Raw genomic sequence first — 14,956 nt, 5'->3', positions numbered from 1 at the left:
AGAGAGGCAGACAGACAGAGAGGCAGACAGACAGAGAGGCAGACAGACAGAGAGGCAGACAGACAGAGAGGCAGACAGACAGACAGACAGGCAGGCAGATTTGTTGTTTTTATGTAGTAATTTTATACATTCTTATTTCCATTCAACTGTTCGTTAACGCAAATATCTAATCAGCCAATCACATGACAGCAACTGTTGGTGCCGGACGGGCTGGTCTGAGTATTTCAGAAACTGCTGATCTACTGGGATTTTCATTTACAACCATCTCTAGACGTGTAGTTTACGTCAGAATTTGGTGTAAACAACATGAAAGTGTGGATCCATCCTGTCTATAATCAACGGTTCAGGCTGCTGGTGGTGTAAATGGTGTAGAGGATATTTTCTTGGCACACTTTGGGCCAACTGAGTGCCAATTTACTATCAACTGAGCACCACAGCACACCTGAGTATTGTTGCTGACCACGTCCATCCCTTTACGACCACAGTGAATTATTTGATTTTGAAAGGTGTTTTTTTTTTTATGACAGTTTATTGGTTTTTCATAACATTTAAACACACACAAATCCATCAGAAAAATTAAGCAGTACACATACAACAAACTAGAATGAAAGGAAGACATAACACGACCATAGACAAAAACTATACTATACATACATTTTAGAAAATTATAAAAGAATAAATAATAATAATAAAAAATTAAAAAAAAATTAAAAAGACAGTGGTGCACAGAGCCCTTGAGTTTACAACCTTGCCCATATGTAGGTACAGGATTCTATCAAAATGTTTCCATCAGTCATGTTTTCTAGTTAATGCTATGTTTATGAGCCAGAACGCCATTAAACGCCCAAAGTGTACCAATGATACTTCCCCCATTTCAAGTTATACTCCTCCACTTTATCAAGCAACCTATAGGACAGTTGCTCAAGGGCAGCCAGCTGACCCAGAGCGGCGCGCCACAAATCCAGTGCAGGTGCAGAGGGGGCTTTCCATTCTTTGACCAGAAGTTTCCGGCCTAACATGAGGACAGGCTGGGTCCAGTTAGAGAGTGGAGGGGTCAGATCACTGAACGCAGAGGGGTCCCCCCAAATAAACAGACTAGGGGTGAACGGGATATTCTGGTCGACAATTTTCTCTACGACTGTATGAATGCCTGAATTTTTGGGCAACTCCAGAGCATATGTACTAGGGTACCATTTTTGTCCCGAAACCTCCAGCATCAACCAAACCAACCTTATGCAGCCTGGATAGTGTCCAATAGATTATATTCAGTATTTTAAATTGGATAAGTCGCGTTCGCAGTTCCCTTGACATTTTTTTACATTTCTAAGAATTCTGCCCCAATCTGCATCTGTGAATGACACCTTTAGGTCAGATTCCCATGTCATTTTAAGGGACAATATATTAGAGTCCGAGGCCGTAAGGATCATAGCGTAGTAAGCAGAGGCTTCATGGCGCGCTCATAAATTGTTAGGACCTTCTCTAACATGTCACCGCTCGGTGGAACTAATGAAGGGGAGCCGAAGACCTGCACCAGGAGGTGTCTTAACTGAGGCCCCATCCACACTACTGCGTTTTAGTTTAGAAACGGAGAATTAAAACGAATACGATCTCCGTCCACACCAGCGTTTTAGCTGCGTATTAGAATTGATCTCCGTCCACATTAAAACGACTGAAAACGCGGATCACGTGACCATTCACCAACACTGGGCATGCGCGTGCCGGTGTAAACCTAGAGACTTTCAAACATACGAATGTCATTTATTAATATGTATTTGTGTCAAAATGACATATAAACATCTTTTCCTATTCTATTTTGCCTGGAAACGCTTCCAACACGCTTGCGAGTCGCATGAAAAATAGGCGTCGGTTCTATTTCTAGCATGCACGCGTTTTCCGCGCGAGCCATGCATGAGACGCGGCAGTTTCTTACTGTAAGAAACAGTTCCAGCGGGTGGAGTTTACTGGTACTGAATATTACCTGTGTATACTCCATGACTGACGACACCCAATCATAGAGCCGAGCATGAGCCTCTGCGTCATCATTTCTAAAGTCCTCTGTTTTGACCCGTCTTCACTAAAACGCCCTCCGGAGATTCAAAATGCAAAACAGGGTCGGCAGCGTTTCTAACTTGTCCGTTTTAGGTCTTCGTTTTTGCCGTTTTAGTCTGGACGGGAGGTGCAAACGTAGCAAAAGGTCTCCGTTTCTAAACGAAAACGCAGTAGTGTGGATGGGGCCTGAAAATACATCCATTGTTGATTACGTGGCAAGTCAAATTCCTGTCTAAGTGCCTCAAAAGATTTTAATGCCCCACCATGGTACAAGTCTCCGAGCACCCTAATCCCATTTTGCAACCAGAGCTTCCAAAGGAAGGGAGATTTATTTATACAGAGCTTGGGATTTTGCCAGATCCCGGCAGACTGGTGCAGATACGGATCAAATTTAAAGATCTTAGCTACTCTCTTCCAGACCCACTGAATGTGGGACAAAATGGGATGTGACTGATTCTGTTGGGCTAATTTAGCTGTGATGTATGCTATGGGTGTGAGAGGGGAGGACACCACGCTTTCGAGGTGGAACCACGGGGGGGCTCTCTCAGGGGGTAAAGACCACCGTGCCATATGCCTAATGGTGAACGCATAATGGTAAAAGAGCAAGTTGGGCACACCTAATCCTCCTCTGTCCACTGGCCTCTGCAGCTTTCGCAGGTTCATCCTGGGGCGTATGTTATTCCATAAAAATTATTACAAAGTTGATCAAATTGTTTGAAATAGCGCAAAGGAATTCGGACTGGGAGAGCCTGTAGCAAGTAGTTGAATTTCGGAGCACAAATCATTTTAATGATGTCATGTTGCCCTACACAGAGAGATACGATGGAGACCACCGCTCTATATCAGCCCGCAGTTTGTCCAGTAGGGGGTCAAAGTCTGAAAGGTGTGTTTTAAGTTTGTTAACATTTATCATTTATTGTCAAGGCATTTGATTTAGTTGATTATACTGTAGTTAATATGGTGATGGTGAATGAGATGTTAAATATTAGTTTAAATAATATATTTATATTAATGTATATTTGTTTTGTTTCAATCTATCTTTTAAAGATTATCAACCTACTGCTTCTACTATTGCTTCTGCCAATACCTCTGCAAACAGAAGTGAATGAAAAACAGTAAAGCTCAATGAGTTGTCCTCTTGCATCCTTCATAGTCTGAATGCCATCTCAAGTTTGGGCAGAGCTGAAACTAAATTCTGGAAAACTTGACAATCCATGATGGTGTTTGTAAAGAAAAGCCCCTTGTAAACAAGCTCACCTGATCAAACGCTGGGTAAATGTAGTCGGCGAACTGAATCTCTGCTATAGCGGTGGCTCCTGCAACAGCTGCACCGATCCCAAACCCCACAATGCCTTGCTCACACAGCGGGGTGTTAAATACACGGTCCTTACCTGTGAAGAAAAGGGTACATGTCAACCTACTCTGGACTTATCAGGTCTCTACAGTGCGACTAAACATGTCGGTGTGCGACCATGAAAAGATATTTAGGCGCACTTGTGCGACTGACCCGATCGAAAGCTAAAAACTACAACTCCCAAATGCCCTTACACATACGTTATGCATCAACAGTGACTTTTCGCACTGCGATTGGCTGCTTTTAATGCCAGTCAACCAAGCCACGCAAAAACGTTTTTGAGACGACTGTGGCGTTGAAACTGTCTGGTGTTGGGATGAAGAGTATCACATTTTACTTTAAAAGTTCTCTCTCAAATGAGGCAGAACAGAGTAGCTTTGAACAAAATGAACAAGATGTTGAACAAGAACAAGATGTTAGTGCTGTTATTCCTTGTAAGAAGCAGAAAACATCAGTGACAGGTAATGTTAAACAGTACAGGATCCAAACAGAATGGCTAGACACTTTTCCGTGGCTACAATACGAGCAAGATAAAGATGTTCTGCTGTGCAAATACTGCAAAGAAGCAGGTGCAGAATTAGCCGTGTGCGGTTTGTGTGCGGACATTCACACTTCAAGCGAGAATCGCTAGTGAGGCACGGCAATTCCCAGCGTCATTTACGCTGCAGGGACATATTCATTAACAGGTCGCAACCTAATAATCCCCGTACAGTTCAGGCAGTACAATACAAACGCAGAAGCTCTCCGACAACTAAAAATCTAATTCAACACTGCATACATGATAGCGAAAGAAGAGATCCCATTCACGAAATTTGGTCATCTGATTGCTGTACATCGTGTGGCCGAAACATTGCTTGTGTTCAGCAGTGAGTGCAGATGTCTGTCAATTCAGGGCTTTTATAAGGACAGTTCACCCAAAAATTTAAATTCTGTAATCATTTAATATATTATTCATTTATTATCATTCTTTAATCTTCAGAACACATTTGAAGGTACTTTTAATATTATGGGTGTATAACGACATTATGGGTTGGCAAATGGCAGAATATTTATTTGTTGGTGACTGTCATTTTAAATACATTTGAGGACTACACTTCAGCGTCTGTGCATTGTGTTTTTGTGCATATGAAATGTATGAATTTATGCATGTTTTTTGTGTTTTCAGCCAGTGTAATTGTTTTTCTAAAACTGAAAATATTAAAGGGGTCATATAATGGTACATGCACTTTTACAAGTTGATTGTACTGAAATGTGTGTTGGCAGTGCCTGTACACAACCATCATAAAATTATAAAAATCCACCCAGTGGGGTTTTTTAATCTCCTATGTTTTCCCCTCTCTCAAATCAAGCCGTTCGACCGTGTGACGTCACAAAATCGACGCCCCACCCACAATTGTTGATTAACAGCAGCGTTTCAACACAGACCTGCCCTCGCTCATGAGCGAGCTGTCAATCATAGTCCGCGCGGTTATTGTTGATACGCTGGAGCACTGTCTATGAGCAGAATGGCGTCTAAGCGATTGTGGTGTTCTTGGGTGCAATAACGAACACAGCATCATTTTGATGTTCCTAAATCCGAACCGCTGAAGACGCAGTGGCTGAGTTTGTTTTCGAAGGGAATATTCCCCACGATCAACGTCAATGCTTTCATGTTTGCGCGAATCATTTCATCATTGACTGCTTTACAAATGAGGGTCAGTAACATTATAAAGCTGGTTTTGTTAAGAAGCTGCTCCTGAAAAAAGGATCGTTACCAACTATTCGTGTTCCTGCTGCACCTCCAGAAGAACTGAAGTGAGTGTAACGTTTTATTAACCTTTATATTAATATTTATATTAATCTTTGCGAATCGCTAGCAGGCTTCACAATGAATGCGGCTAAGGTTTACACGTAGGGTACATTACGGCATGTTTTCTATCTACGTCATTCTCAATATAATTCATAATCCCACGTTTATAATGAACAACGCGTTATGGTTATATTGTGTTATAGTGTTACCAACGGTGTACGCACAGAACAGAGGGGCGGGGTGAGCAAAGCTCATTATCATTTAAAGACACATGCACTGAAACGGCGTGCTGAAAACAGAGCTGTGTTTGACCAGGTAAAATGAGTGTTTTCATACAATACTAATGAGAAGTTTTAATTAAAGTATATTACAAACTTTTAATTTAGACCCTAAAGAATCATATTAGCTTGTACAAAAATGGCATTATACGACCCCTTTGAATGTTTATAAGGTAAACTTCTGTCACACGCTATGTTTCTGACTTCTCTTTTCTCATGCTCTCCATACTTGTGCATGTTATATGTGGCACAGTAATATTGTGTCATTTAAAGAAAAAAAAAACTTTCAATTGTCTGTGCTCCTAAACCTTTTCAATTAGGAGCACAAGTGCCAAAAATGCCAGCTACAAGCAATTTGTCGACACCAAATGTGAAAATGGGCCATGACACAACAAGGAAATTACAAATCACAGCCAAACGCTGCAGATGAAAGGTTAAAACTCAAAAGACATGCCTTGTGTTTTCATGACCGCCATAATTCAGCTTTTAGGGGATACTTTTATGTTTTTTACATTAGTAGTACAGGGTAGGACTGAACTAATAAAAGCATCAACCTCAAAACAAAGTCTGCTGAAAATATTTTTTTCATAATTGAATTGGATTGCAAAACAAAACAGGGCATACACACAAAATCAAGGAAACTCAAAAACACAGCCTGTTTTTCACCTCCCCCTTTGATGCAACAGAACCACATGAAATGGTCTGTATATTTAGAGTGGAAAGTTATTTTCATTCAAATCAAAGTACATGAGCTCCTCCTCTGAACCTTCGCTAAAACATGACTCTACTGAAGACGTAATACCTCTGTGAAATCACACATGAAACCATTTTTATACAGAATACCAGCGGTTAAAGGATTGTTCTGGGTTTAATTCCTGTTGAGCTCTATGGACCCAGCGGTCACATGCTGCTGATTACCACACTAAACCAGTGAAAATCGATGTTCCATGAAGAACCTTTAAAGGCGACCTATTATGCTTTTTTTTTTTTATGTTTTCAACTTTCTTTAGTGTGTAATGTTGCGGTTTGAGCATGAAAAATGTCTGTAAAGTTACAAAGCACAAAGTCCCTCCAGCGGGAGTTATTCTCTATATCAGTGTCACTGCTTCTGAACTCCCTGAAACACCTCCATTGTAGCCTCGAGTTTTCTTCCGGGAACAAACACGTCAAAATATTCCTCATTTAAATATTTAATATGCAAAATAAAGGGGCGGGGCCTGGTTGAGTTAGTTAGTAGTGTGTTGAAACTGGCGGTTATGGTAAGGGGAAGGACATTTCCCAAACAAGCTCGAAGTGGTTGACCAATCACAACACACTGATCCAGCTGACCAATCACAACACACTGATCCAGCTGACCAATCACAACACACTGATCCAGCTGACCAATCAGAGCACATTGTGCTTTTCAGAAGGAGGAGCTTCATAAAGAAGGAACTAAACAGAGCATCACTGACAGCGTGAAGAGAGGTGCTGCAACAATGTGAAGAATAATGTGGGGTTTTTTTCTTGAACGTTCAAGCATGAAACTATTCTTGTAGACCCGAAGCACAAATTTGTGTGCACGCATGCTTAGTGAATGAGACCCATTGTTTTGGTTGTGCTTTGGCGCTGCGTGACTGTGTGGTTGAGTATGGTTCTCCTTCTGCTCATAAAACACTCACTGCTTGGCTTAAGAGATACAACCAGTCAAGCTGACTAGCTGAAGACGTGACTGTAGATTTAGCCATTAATAGACATCCATAGACTACCTTGAAAATAAATTACAGCACAACAATACAACAATGAACTTCGTTTGAGAGCTATATGGCAATTTATCCATTCAATAAATACCTTACTCTGCGTCACTTTTGACAACTTCTCAAATCCCTCAGTTCTCACCATCTCCGAAAAGCCAAGCCAATGTTGATTCTTGTTTTATTACGAGCTCTTTTCTCCAGCAGACTCTCCTCTGTTCGCCATTTGTTTAAAACTCCTTAGAGGTTTGAGATTTAGCTGCTCCATGTCAACCTTTCTTATATTTACGGATATGACACGGGCGAGTGACGCAAGTACGCAATTTCCCACGAAAACCATCCCACTAGATCTAAAATACAAGCATTTATAACAGGCTTACCATAGTGAATTAGGGTAAGACAAAAACACATTTTGGAAGAAGGATTGATGATGTCTTTGAAAAATTTTAGATTTTTTTTCTGAAAGAAATAGTGTACCCTTAACAAAAATACAGGAACAAGTCAAAATGATTTTGTCTGGTCACATGGGCAGATCATATTGTATTAATTTAAACCTTGAACAATTCTTTAAGAAATGATGCAAAAGACGACGAGCTTGCTGGTTATTTCAGAGTTTTAGTTTACTGTAAGATATCGGTCACCGTCCTTGAAATGAACCGTCTTTGTTGAATAAGGTATTTTGAGTAAGGTATGCATTCAACAGGCTGGCGATGGGCATTTCAGAGATAATACAGTATTTACCAGCCGCAGTCTGTAATCCACTTCACAGAAAGCAATTTAAAGCAGATTGCAGAGCGAAGGAGCGGACAGCAGTGGCCCTGCATTACGCCCCTGTGTGCGTCACTCCACGCGTTGACCTGTGCGCGGGTTACCGGCACCGCACGGGGAAGAGGGCACAGACTCTCTCAAACGAGTGGCATGAAAACCCTGTTCCCGTCTAACGAGTCAGAATGGAAAATAATGATCCCTCTCAAAGGTCAACACCTCTGACGTCAATAACACACAAAAGGCACCCACGCGGCAGGAGACATACTGGAGTCGTGGATCTGTGTTTATTTCAAAACATCACAGAGTGCCTCTATATATAGAGCTTCTGGCCAAAACGAGTGGCAAACAGCAGATGTGTTTTTTTAATCATTACCATAATGTCTGTTTTCCCCTTTCTTAACTGAATATGCCACTCTCGTTATGCAGCTGCATAATTTAACTATTTATGGCTTATGAAACCTGTAGAGGGTGTTCTGTTCAATCTGAATCTGCTTCATTTACTCCTCCACAATTAATGAAGCTGAACAAATTGAATGAGAGACATGAAATGCGCAAACGTTCATCCTCCTCATGATGATGTTCTACTGAAAGTGATTTTAAATTTGGCTCAAAGGAGCTTGAGCAGAGAAATCCATACATGAATATCCAGAGGAAAACACAGTAATCAATGTCAAATGCATAATCGCATCACATTATGAAACAAGCCAGTTACGACAAAGACAACCTGAGTCAATTATTATGTTCTCTATTAAACTAGTCAGATGTTTTTTAAATTAAACGAGCTGCATATAAGAATTCTCATGTGTTAATTACTTGTTTATTGCTAATGTGTGAACATCTTGTAACGAGACTTTCCCCCGACTTCCTAGGGTGTCTATGAAAGCCTGTGGACTGATTTTTGTGTGACTGCCTTGGGCTGGTTTTGCTGGGAAAATCAAAAGGATGTGACGGTTACACACTTGTCTATCGTCTCAAACACTTTATAATCAAACTAACAATTTTTTTTTTTTTTATCATTTACAGTCTTTTTAAGATGCATCTTATAAGAGTTACACATACATTTTTTTGTTAAGATTTTTTTAAATGTGTTTAAGTCTCTCTTACACTGACCAAAGCTGTATTTATGTGATCAAACACAGTTAACACAGTAATATTGTGAAATATCACTGCAATTTAAAACAACTGTTTTCTACGTGAATATATTTTAAAATGTAATTTATTCCTGTGATCAAAGCTGAATTTTCAGCATCATTTCTAATATGACGATTTGATGATCAAGAAACATTTCTGATTATTATCAATGTTGAAAACAATGCTTTATATTTTCATTGATTTCTTTTATCTTTGATGAACAGAAAGATCAAAAGAGCATTGTTTATTTTTTGTTTTGCATATGTTAATATTTTGAATTAGATTTTATTTTTATATACTGTAAATATAAAATTTTAGCTTAAGTTTTAGTATTTTTTTGTGTGTGTTTTCCATTTTTATTCTGTTTTTTTTTATGTCTATATAGATTTAGTTGATTTAGTTTTTGTTATTTTATCAAACAAAACTAAAAAGTTGTTTATATATTATTTTAATGTTTATTTTATTTCATACAAATCAATTTTTTTGTTAAGCTTTTAGTTTTATTTGGTAATATTTGATTATTCTCCCAAAAAGTAAGACATTTTTATACAAAATTGGAAAAAATAAATCCAGGAGTGCGACAGTGCCGCCATCTAGTGTGAGAACCCCGGACACACAGATGAGGATCTTTCACCTCATGTGACCTACGAGCAGACATGAGAATATACTCACCATATTTATCTCTGAGGCCGACGGTGCACCGAAACACCCCACCAAACGCCACATCCTCACCAAAAATCACTACGGGAGAAAGACATGTAATATTAGCACTTGAGATCTTTCAGTTATTGTCAGTTAGATATGAGAGAATAAAGCCTCGTTCAGACTGTCAGGCAAATCAAAATTTTGTGAAGATCCGATTGTATTTTCAATCATATTTAGCAAGTGTGAACGGCAACAAAAAATCTTTTTTTATACAAATCCGTTTCAAGCTTTATTCATATGTGGCTTGAAGTCCAAACACAGGCCCTGTTTACTCCTGGTATTGTGATGCGTTTTGGTCGATCGGATCACAAGTAGACGAGGGAGACACATTCCCGTTTACACCTGGTGTTTTAATCCGTCTCTTTTGTCCACTTCCGATCACTTCTGTCCTGATTTCTTCGAGGGGAGGGTCTATGGGCGGGTAAACGTATGCGTTTTTCAGATCTTTTGATCTAATGGACGAAATAAGCTTGCGCAATTCACATTTGATCGTGACCGAAGACGATGGAAAAACATACGGAGCGCATCAGCTTTAGTTTCTGCTCTGACAGCCGCAAGATCAGCCGAACGCTGTGAGTGTGTGTTAGAAATCAGGAATGGTGAGAGAACATTGTGCTTGGTATGTTTTTCCTCTTCAAACCAAACTTGGGTCTTCAGCCGATAAAGTTTAAATCCCGTCTGGCTAGTGCTCTTCCTATAATGTTCACGCATCAGGTCAGTAGACGGAGATTAGACGGTCTTTTGTGGCTGTTTGAACACATTCGACCAAATGAGCGTTTACACTACAAGAGCAATCCGGTCTAATGCGTTTTCTACCTCTGGAAGTGGTTGAAAGTGGACAAGCTTAAAGCATTTTAGACCCCGTTTACTGTCATCTACTTGTGATCCACTCGACCAAAACGCATCTTAATACGAGGTGTAAACAGAGCCAAAGTTGAGTCCCACAGGAGTCCACCATCACTCCTACTCAGAGCCTAGTCTACACACACACACACCTCTTTGAGACCAGCAGAGACGACAGCACAGAATACAGCCGCTCATGCCAGACTCATGGCCATTGCTTCATTAGACGTGGTAGTCCAGTGCCGTAATGTAAGACAACACTGCAAACCCATCCATGTTGTTTTTGGCATTGGCATTGCACAATGCCAAAAACACAAAGGCATTGCCATAGAAACCAACAAACATATTCCAGAAAACATAAGAGTGCCATGGGACACACAAATCATATCTCTGAACAGTTGCGATTCACGGTGTGGACAGGCAATCATTTAGATCAGACTCCAACTGGACTTGGACTGACAGTGACCGAAGTCTAACAGAGAACCTCTGCTCGTACCTGCGGTGGGATCACTGGCAAGCGTGTTGTCCAAGGCACTGGTTACTGACTGGAATAAATTCATCTTCTGTGTGGGGCCTGCGGAGACAGTTCAAGTCAATCGCACAGTAATGTCTCATGTTTCATAACAGCTTTAAACACTTATTCTTAGATTTTACTGCTTAAAGAGGACCTATTATGCTATATGCTATTATTCTTGGGAATAATCTATTTTGGGAGAAAAGAATATTTTTCAAATATTTTGCGTTCTCCCTCAAATCCTGTTGTGAGCTCGGACAAACACAAGTCCTTTTGGCCTGCTTATAGAGACCAATTATATAAAGCTCATCTTGAGGAAAATTGAGTTGTAGCTCGTTGTCTACGTTATTGTAAATTGATTGTAAATAGGTGTAATTTGTGTTTAGCTCATGAGTTTTTGATCCAGGAATCAGTTCGAATCAGTAAATATATTGCCAACTTCACTGAACTCCTTGATTGCTTTTTTTTTATTTTTTTATTTTTTATAAATGCCCCATTGTTAAATTATGGAGCTCTGAAACACTGCCAGCGGGACATTAAACAGGAAGTGTTTGTCCATGCACACAACAGGTTTTGCAAGAGAACGCAAAAGTTTTGCGAGAGAATGCAAGTTTTGAAAAAAAATAATTCTCCCATCCCAATTTTTTCCTCCACCACGTCCCTTTAGGGGCTCCGTAGATGAGAACCCGGAACCACTGACACATTTTGTAGAAGTTCTACCACAGGACCATTAAGGAATACGAATGCTATTTGTGGATCTATGTACTTATTCACTAACATGAAGAATCTCGAGAGTCGAGACTAACAATATATTGCATAGATACAGTGGATGTAAGAATGAAACTATCACATTAAACATGAGTTCTCAATGTACTCTTGAAATTGATTTCTGTACATTGCAAACGTGCATGGTTGGAACTACAGCTCGGGTTATGGTTAGAAGAAAAATTTCTAGTTAAAACGACATGTAGACTTTAATAGATCATGCTCTTGGGTACAATAAGCACACTAACAGCTTTATTAGCATGTTATATGTTTGACAACAGTTCTTCTAACCCTAACTGATGGAGTGTGTAGCTTTTCATTTCTTAAACCACCATGTAGGAAGACACATCATGGCCATATTCCAGGATGCTGATTTTTTAGCCTGGAGAAATTTTAGCCTGTTAAATTTTCCTTTACAAAATTATAATTAATAAAGGGAACTATAACAATAGGTCTTAAAAGTCAGTTCATAAAGTGGCCCATTTTAGCAGACGAAGGCATAGTTTTTGATAGTTCCTGTTATTAAACCAGTGCATTAACTTCAAAGACTTCTGAATATCTATCAATACAACTAAACATGCAGAGTTCTTAATAAAATATGTTCTTTAGGATGATAAATCTCAGTATCTTTATTTATACAGACCAGACACCAAGGTATATCATTCATGATCCCTTACTTGACCTCAGCAACTAATCAAATGGCCTCATATTATATGTCAAGCACTATTGTGGTCACGGTTTACAACATCATGCAACTATAAACAAGCCTGACAAGCCAGTTTCCCCGGCGCTCGTTTCTTTCAAGCAAGTAGTTACTTCCGATGGCTCAATACATTGTCAAGTATGTTTACATTGATTTCGGTTATGATTTATTTGGTTTATGAATTATATGAATTAGTTAAATATGAATGAATGTTGGGAGCTTTTAGAGGTGAATCACATGAACAGTTCACAATCTTGCCAGTATTCCAGAGCTACTGTAAAGTGTAAACAAGGGCATTTACCATACTGAGTAGTCACCGGGTCAGGGTGAAAGGTGAAGTGCGCTGCGTGTCTCCTCTGTGTTTTCGGCTCGGCTGTGCAGTCGGGAAAGAGTTTTAGCAGAGTTAGTCCCAAACTGCTGTGCACGCCGCCGGTTAACCCGGTTAATGAGGACTTAACGCCTGAAGTTCTCCAGAAGAGCCGCGTCGCCGCCATGTTTGCGCTGGGGACCAAGCAGAAGCTGCGCGCTGACGTCAACACTCACATGGACTCCTGCTGCTCTGATTGGCTGACCGCGTGGGAGGAGTTTTGATTGACAACCCACGGACACCCCAACATGATCATCATCGATCCCAAAATTTAAAAGGCATCTATATCTGTCATAAACACCCAATGTATTCATTGAAATATTAATATTATAAATTTAAAATTTGTTTCTATTAAGTTTAATTATTTTCTACTCACTCACTATAGTAATGTACTGTTTATATTTATCGATTTTATTTATTAGATCTTAATTTGTTTTCAATCACATTTTACTCTTTTATTTATTTAAATCTAATTTATTTATTTGTTAATATTAAGCTTATTATTTTTAAAAAATGTTTTTCTCTAGATGTTTCCACAGACTCCGTCACAACCCCTGACCTAGACGGCATTTTTGGCCATGACAAAAGTAAAACAGCCATAATGTACTAATCGTAACAGATTATTAAATATAATGTGAGTTTAGAATATTACAATTCACAAAAAGACTTGACAAATAAATCCAGAATATTTGTCCTTAATCTGAAAAGTTTATTTGTTGATTCAGTCATTACTGTTAGGAAGTTAACATTTTGGGTTCAATATTAAACAGGAAAGCATATTAGTTCGTTTTCTTTTATCACAATATCACAAACTTCTAAAATGGTTTAATTTCAAACAAAAACATTTTGGGGAAAATAATATTGTTTATTTTATTAAATAATACTGAAAACGGTCATTATGGTTTTAAGGTCCACAATATCCCTTTCCATCCCATTTTTTAAATATTTATTTAACAAAAGTCCTTAATGACATAACACAGGAAGTGACATCATCTTTGGTAGGAATACAACAGTATACACAGAACCCGGAGGCATTCAACGCTCTTAATGCAAAATCAAGCAATATCCATTTTAATGGAGATCTATAGAGATGATGATACAGAAGCCTGTTTTTATCATTATTGAGCACTGAAACGCAACCATTGCATTCTGATGAAATGGTGTCATACTGAAAGGGCTTTATGAGATATTAAATGCACTGAAGAATGAGATGGCAGTGCAAACAGGTTAAAGGGGTGGTATAATATCCTTTTCACAAGATGTAAAATATGTCTTTGATGTCCCCAGAATGTGTGTGTGAAGTTTTAGCTCAAAATACCCCACAGATATATTTATTTATATAGCATGTTAAAAATGTCACTTTTTAAAGATGAGCAAAAACACACCGTTTTGTGTCTGTCTCTTTAAATGCAAATGAGCTGCTGCTCCCGGCACAGGGGGCGGAGCTTCATGAGCTCGTGTCCTTTTACCTCACACAGACATGCACTGGAAATTTCAAAAACTTTTAGCCTTTTATATTCAAACCGGAGTCAGACAATGATGGAGAGACTCAAGAAGAAGTGACAACATGTAGAAGCAACATGACATTTCTGAATGGTTAGTTGAAGAACTTATGCAGCTGATGTGTAGTTATCTTCTAGTCATTGATTAGCATATCATTTATAGTCTTGATAATCTATAAATCATGATCCGGGGGCGGGGTTTATGTAAATTTTAGGGTTGGTGATGTCACTAACCCAGGAGGAATGTTGTGTAGTCTCTACCAGCCGTTTGTTGGAGTCCTTAAAAAACTATTTCTTTAAAAGAAAATATCTCCCTTTGCTTTGAACTTTGAGCGTTGTAACTTTGCAGATTTACACACTAACTAAAGTTAGAAAAGTGAAATCATAATCAACCACCCCTTTAATTCGTCATATTACAGTAGGATCAGAAGTACTCCCAACTTGATTACTAATAA

At 39.1% G+C, this 14,956-nt stretch overlaps 1 protein-coding gene across 1 annotated transcript in view; it reads right to left on the bottom strand.

Annotated features, from left to right (window-relative positions):
- The window catches only part of bckdhb (branched chain keto acid dehydrogenase E1 subunit beta), a 74,715-nt gene extending 61,522 nt beyond the window's left edge, over positions 1 to 13,193 (bottom strand). Inside the window, exons 1-4 of the mRNA XM_081389378.1 lie at positions 12,934 to 13,193; positions 11,147 to 11,224; positions 9,775 to 9,843; positions 3,307 to 3,440 (exon numbers count right to left, since the gene is read on the bottom strand). Coding sequence (XP_081245504.1) covers positions 3,307 to 3,440; positions 9,775 to 9,843; positions 11,147 to 11,224; positions 12,934 to 13,126 — 474 coding nt within the window. The 5' untranslated portion in view covers positions 13,127 to 13,193. The remainder of the gene's footprint in view (positions 1 to 3,306; positions 3,441 to 9,774; positions 9,844 to 11,146; positions 11,225 to 12,933) is intronic.
- Between the last annotated feature and the right edge of the window lie 1,763 nt (positions 13,194 to 14,956).

This window comes from Scardinius erythrophthalmus (genome assembly GCF_964197995.2).
Source record: "Scardinius erythrophthalmus genome assembly, chromosome: 16".
Lineage (NCBI taxonomy): Eukaryota > Metazoa > Chordata > Actinopteri > Cypriniformes > Leuciscidae > Scardinius > Scardinius erythrophthalmus.
Note: the sequence above shows the minus strand (reverse complement) of the source record. Positions and strands in the feature narration are given on the sequence as shown.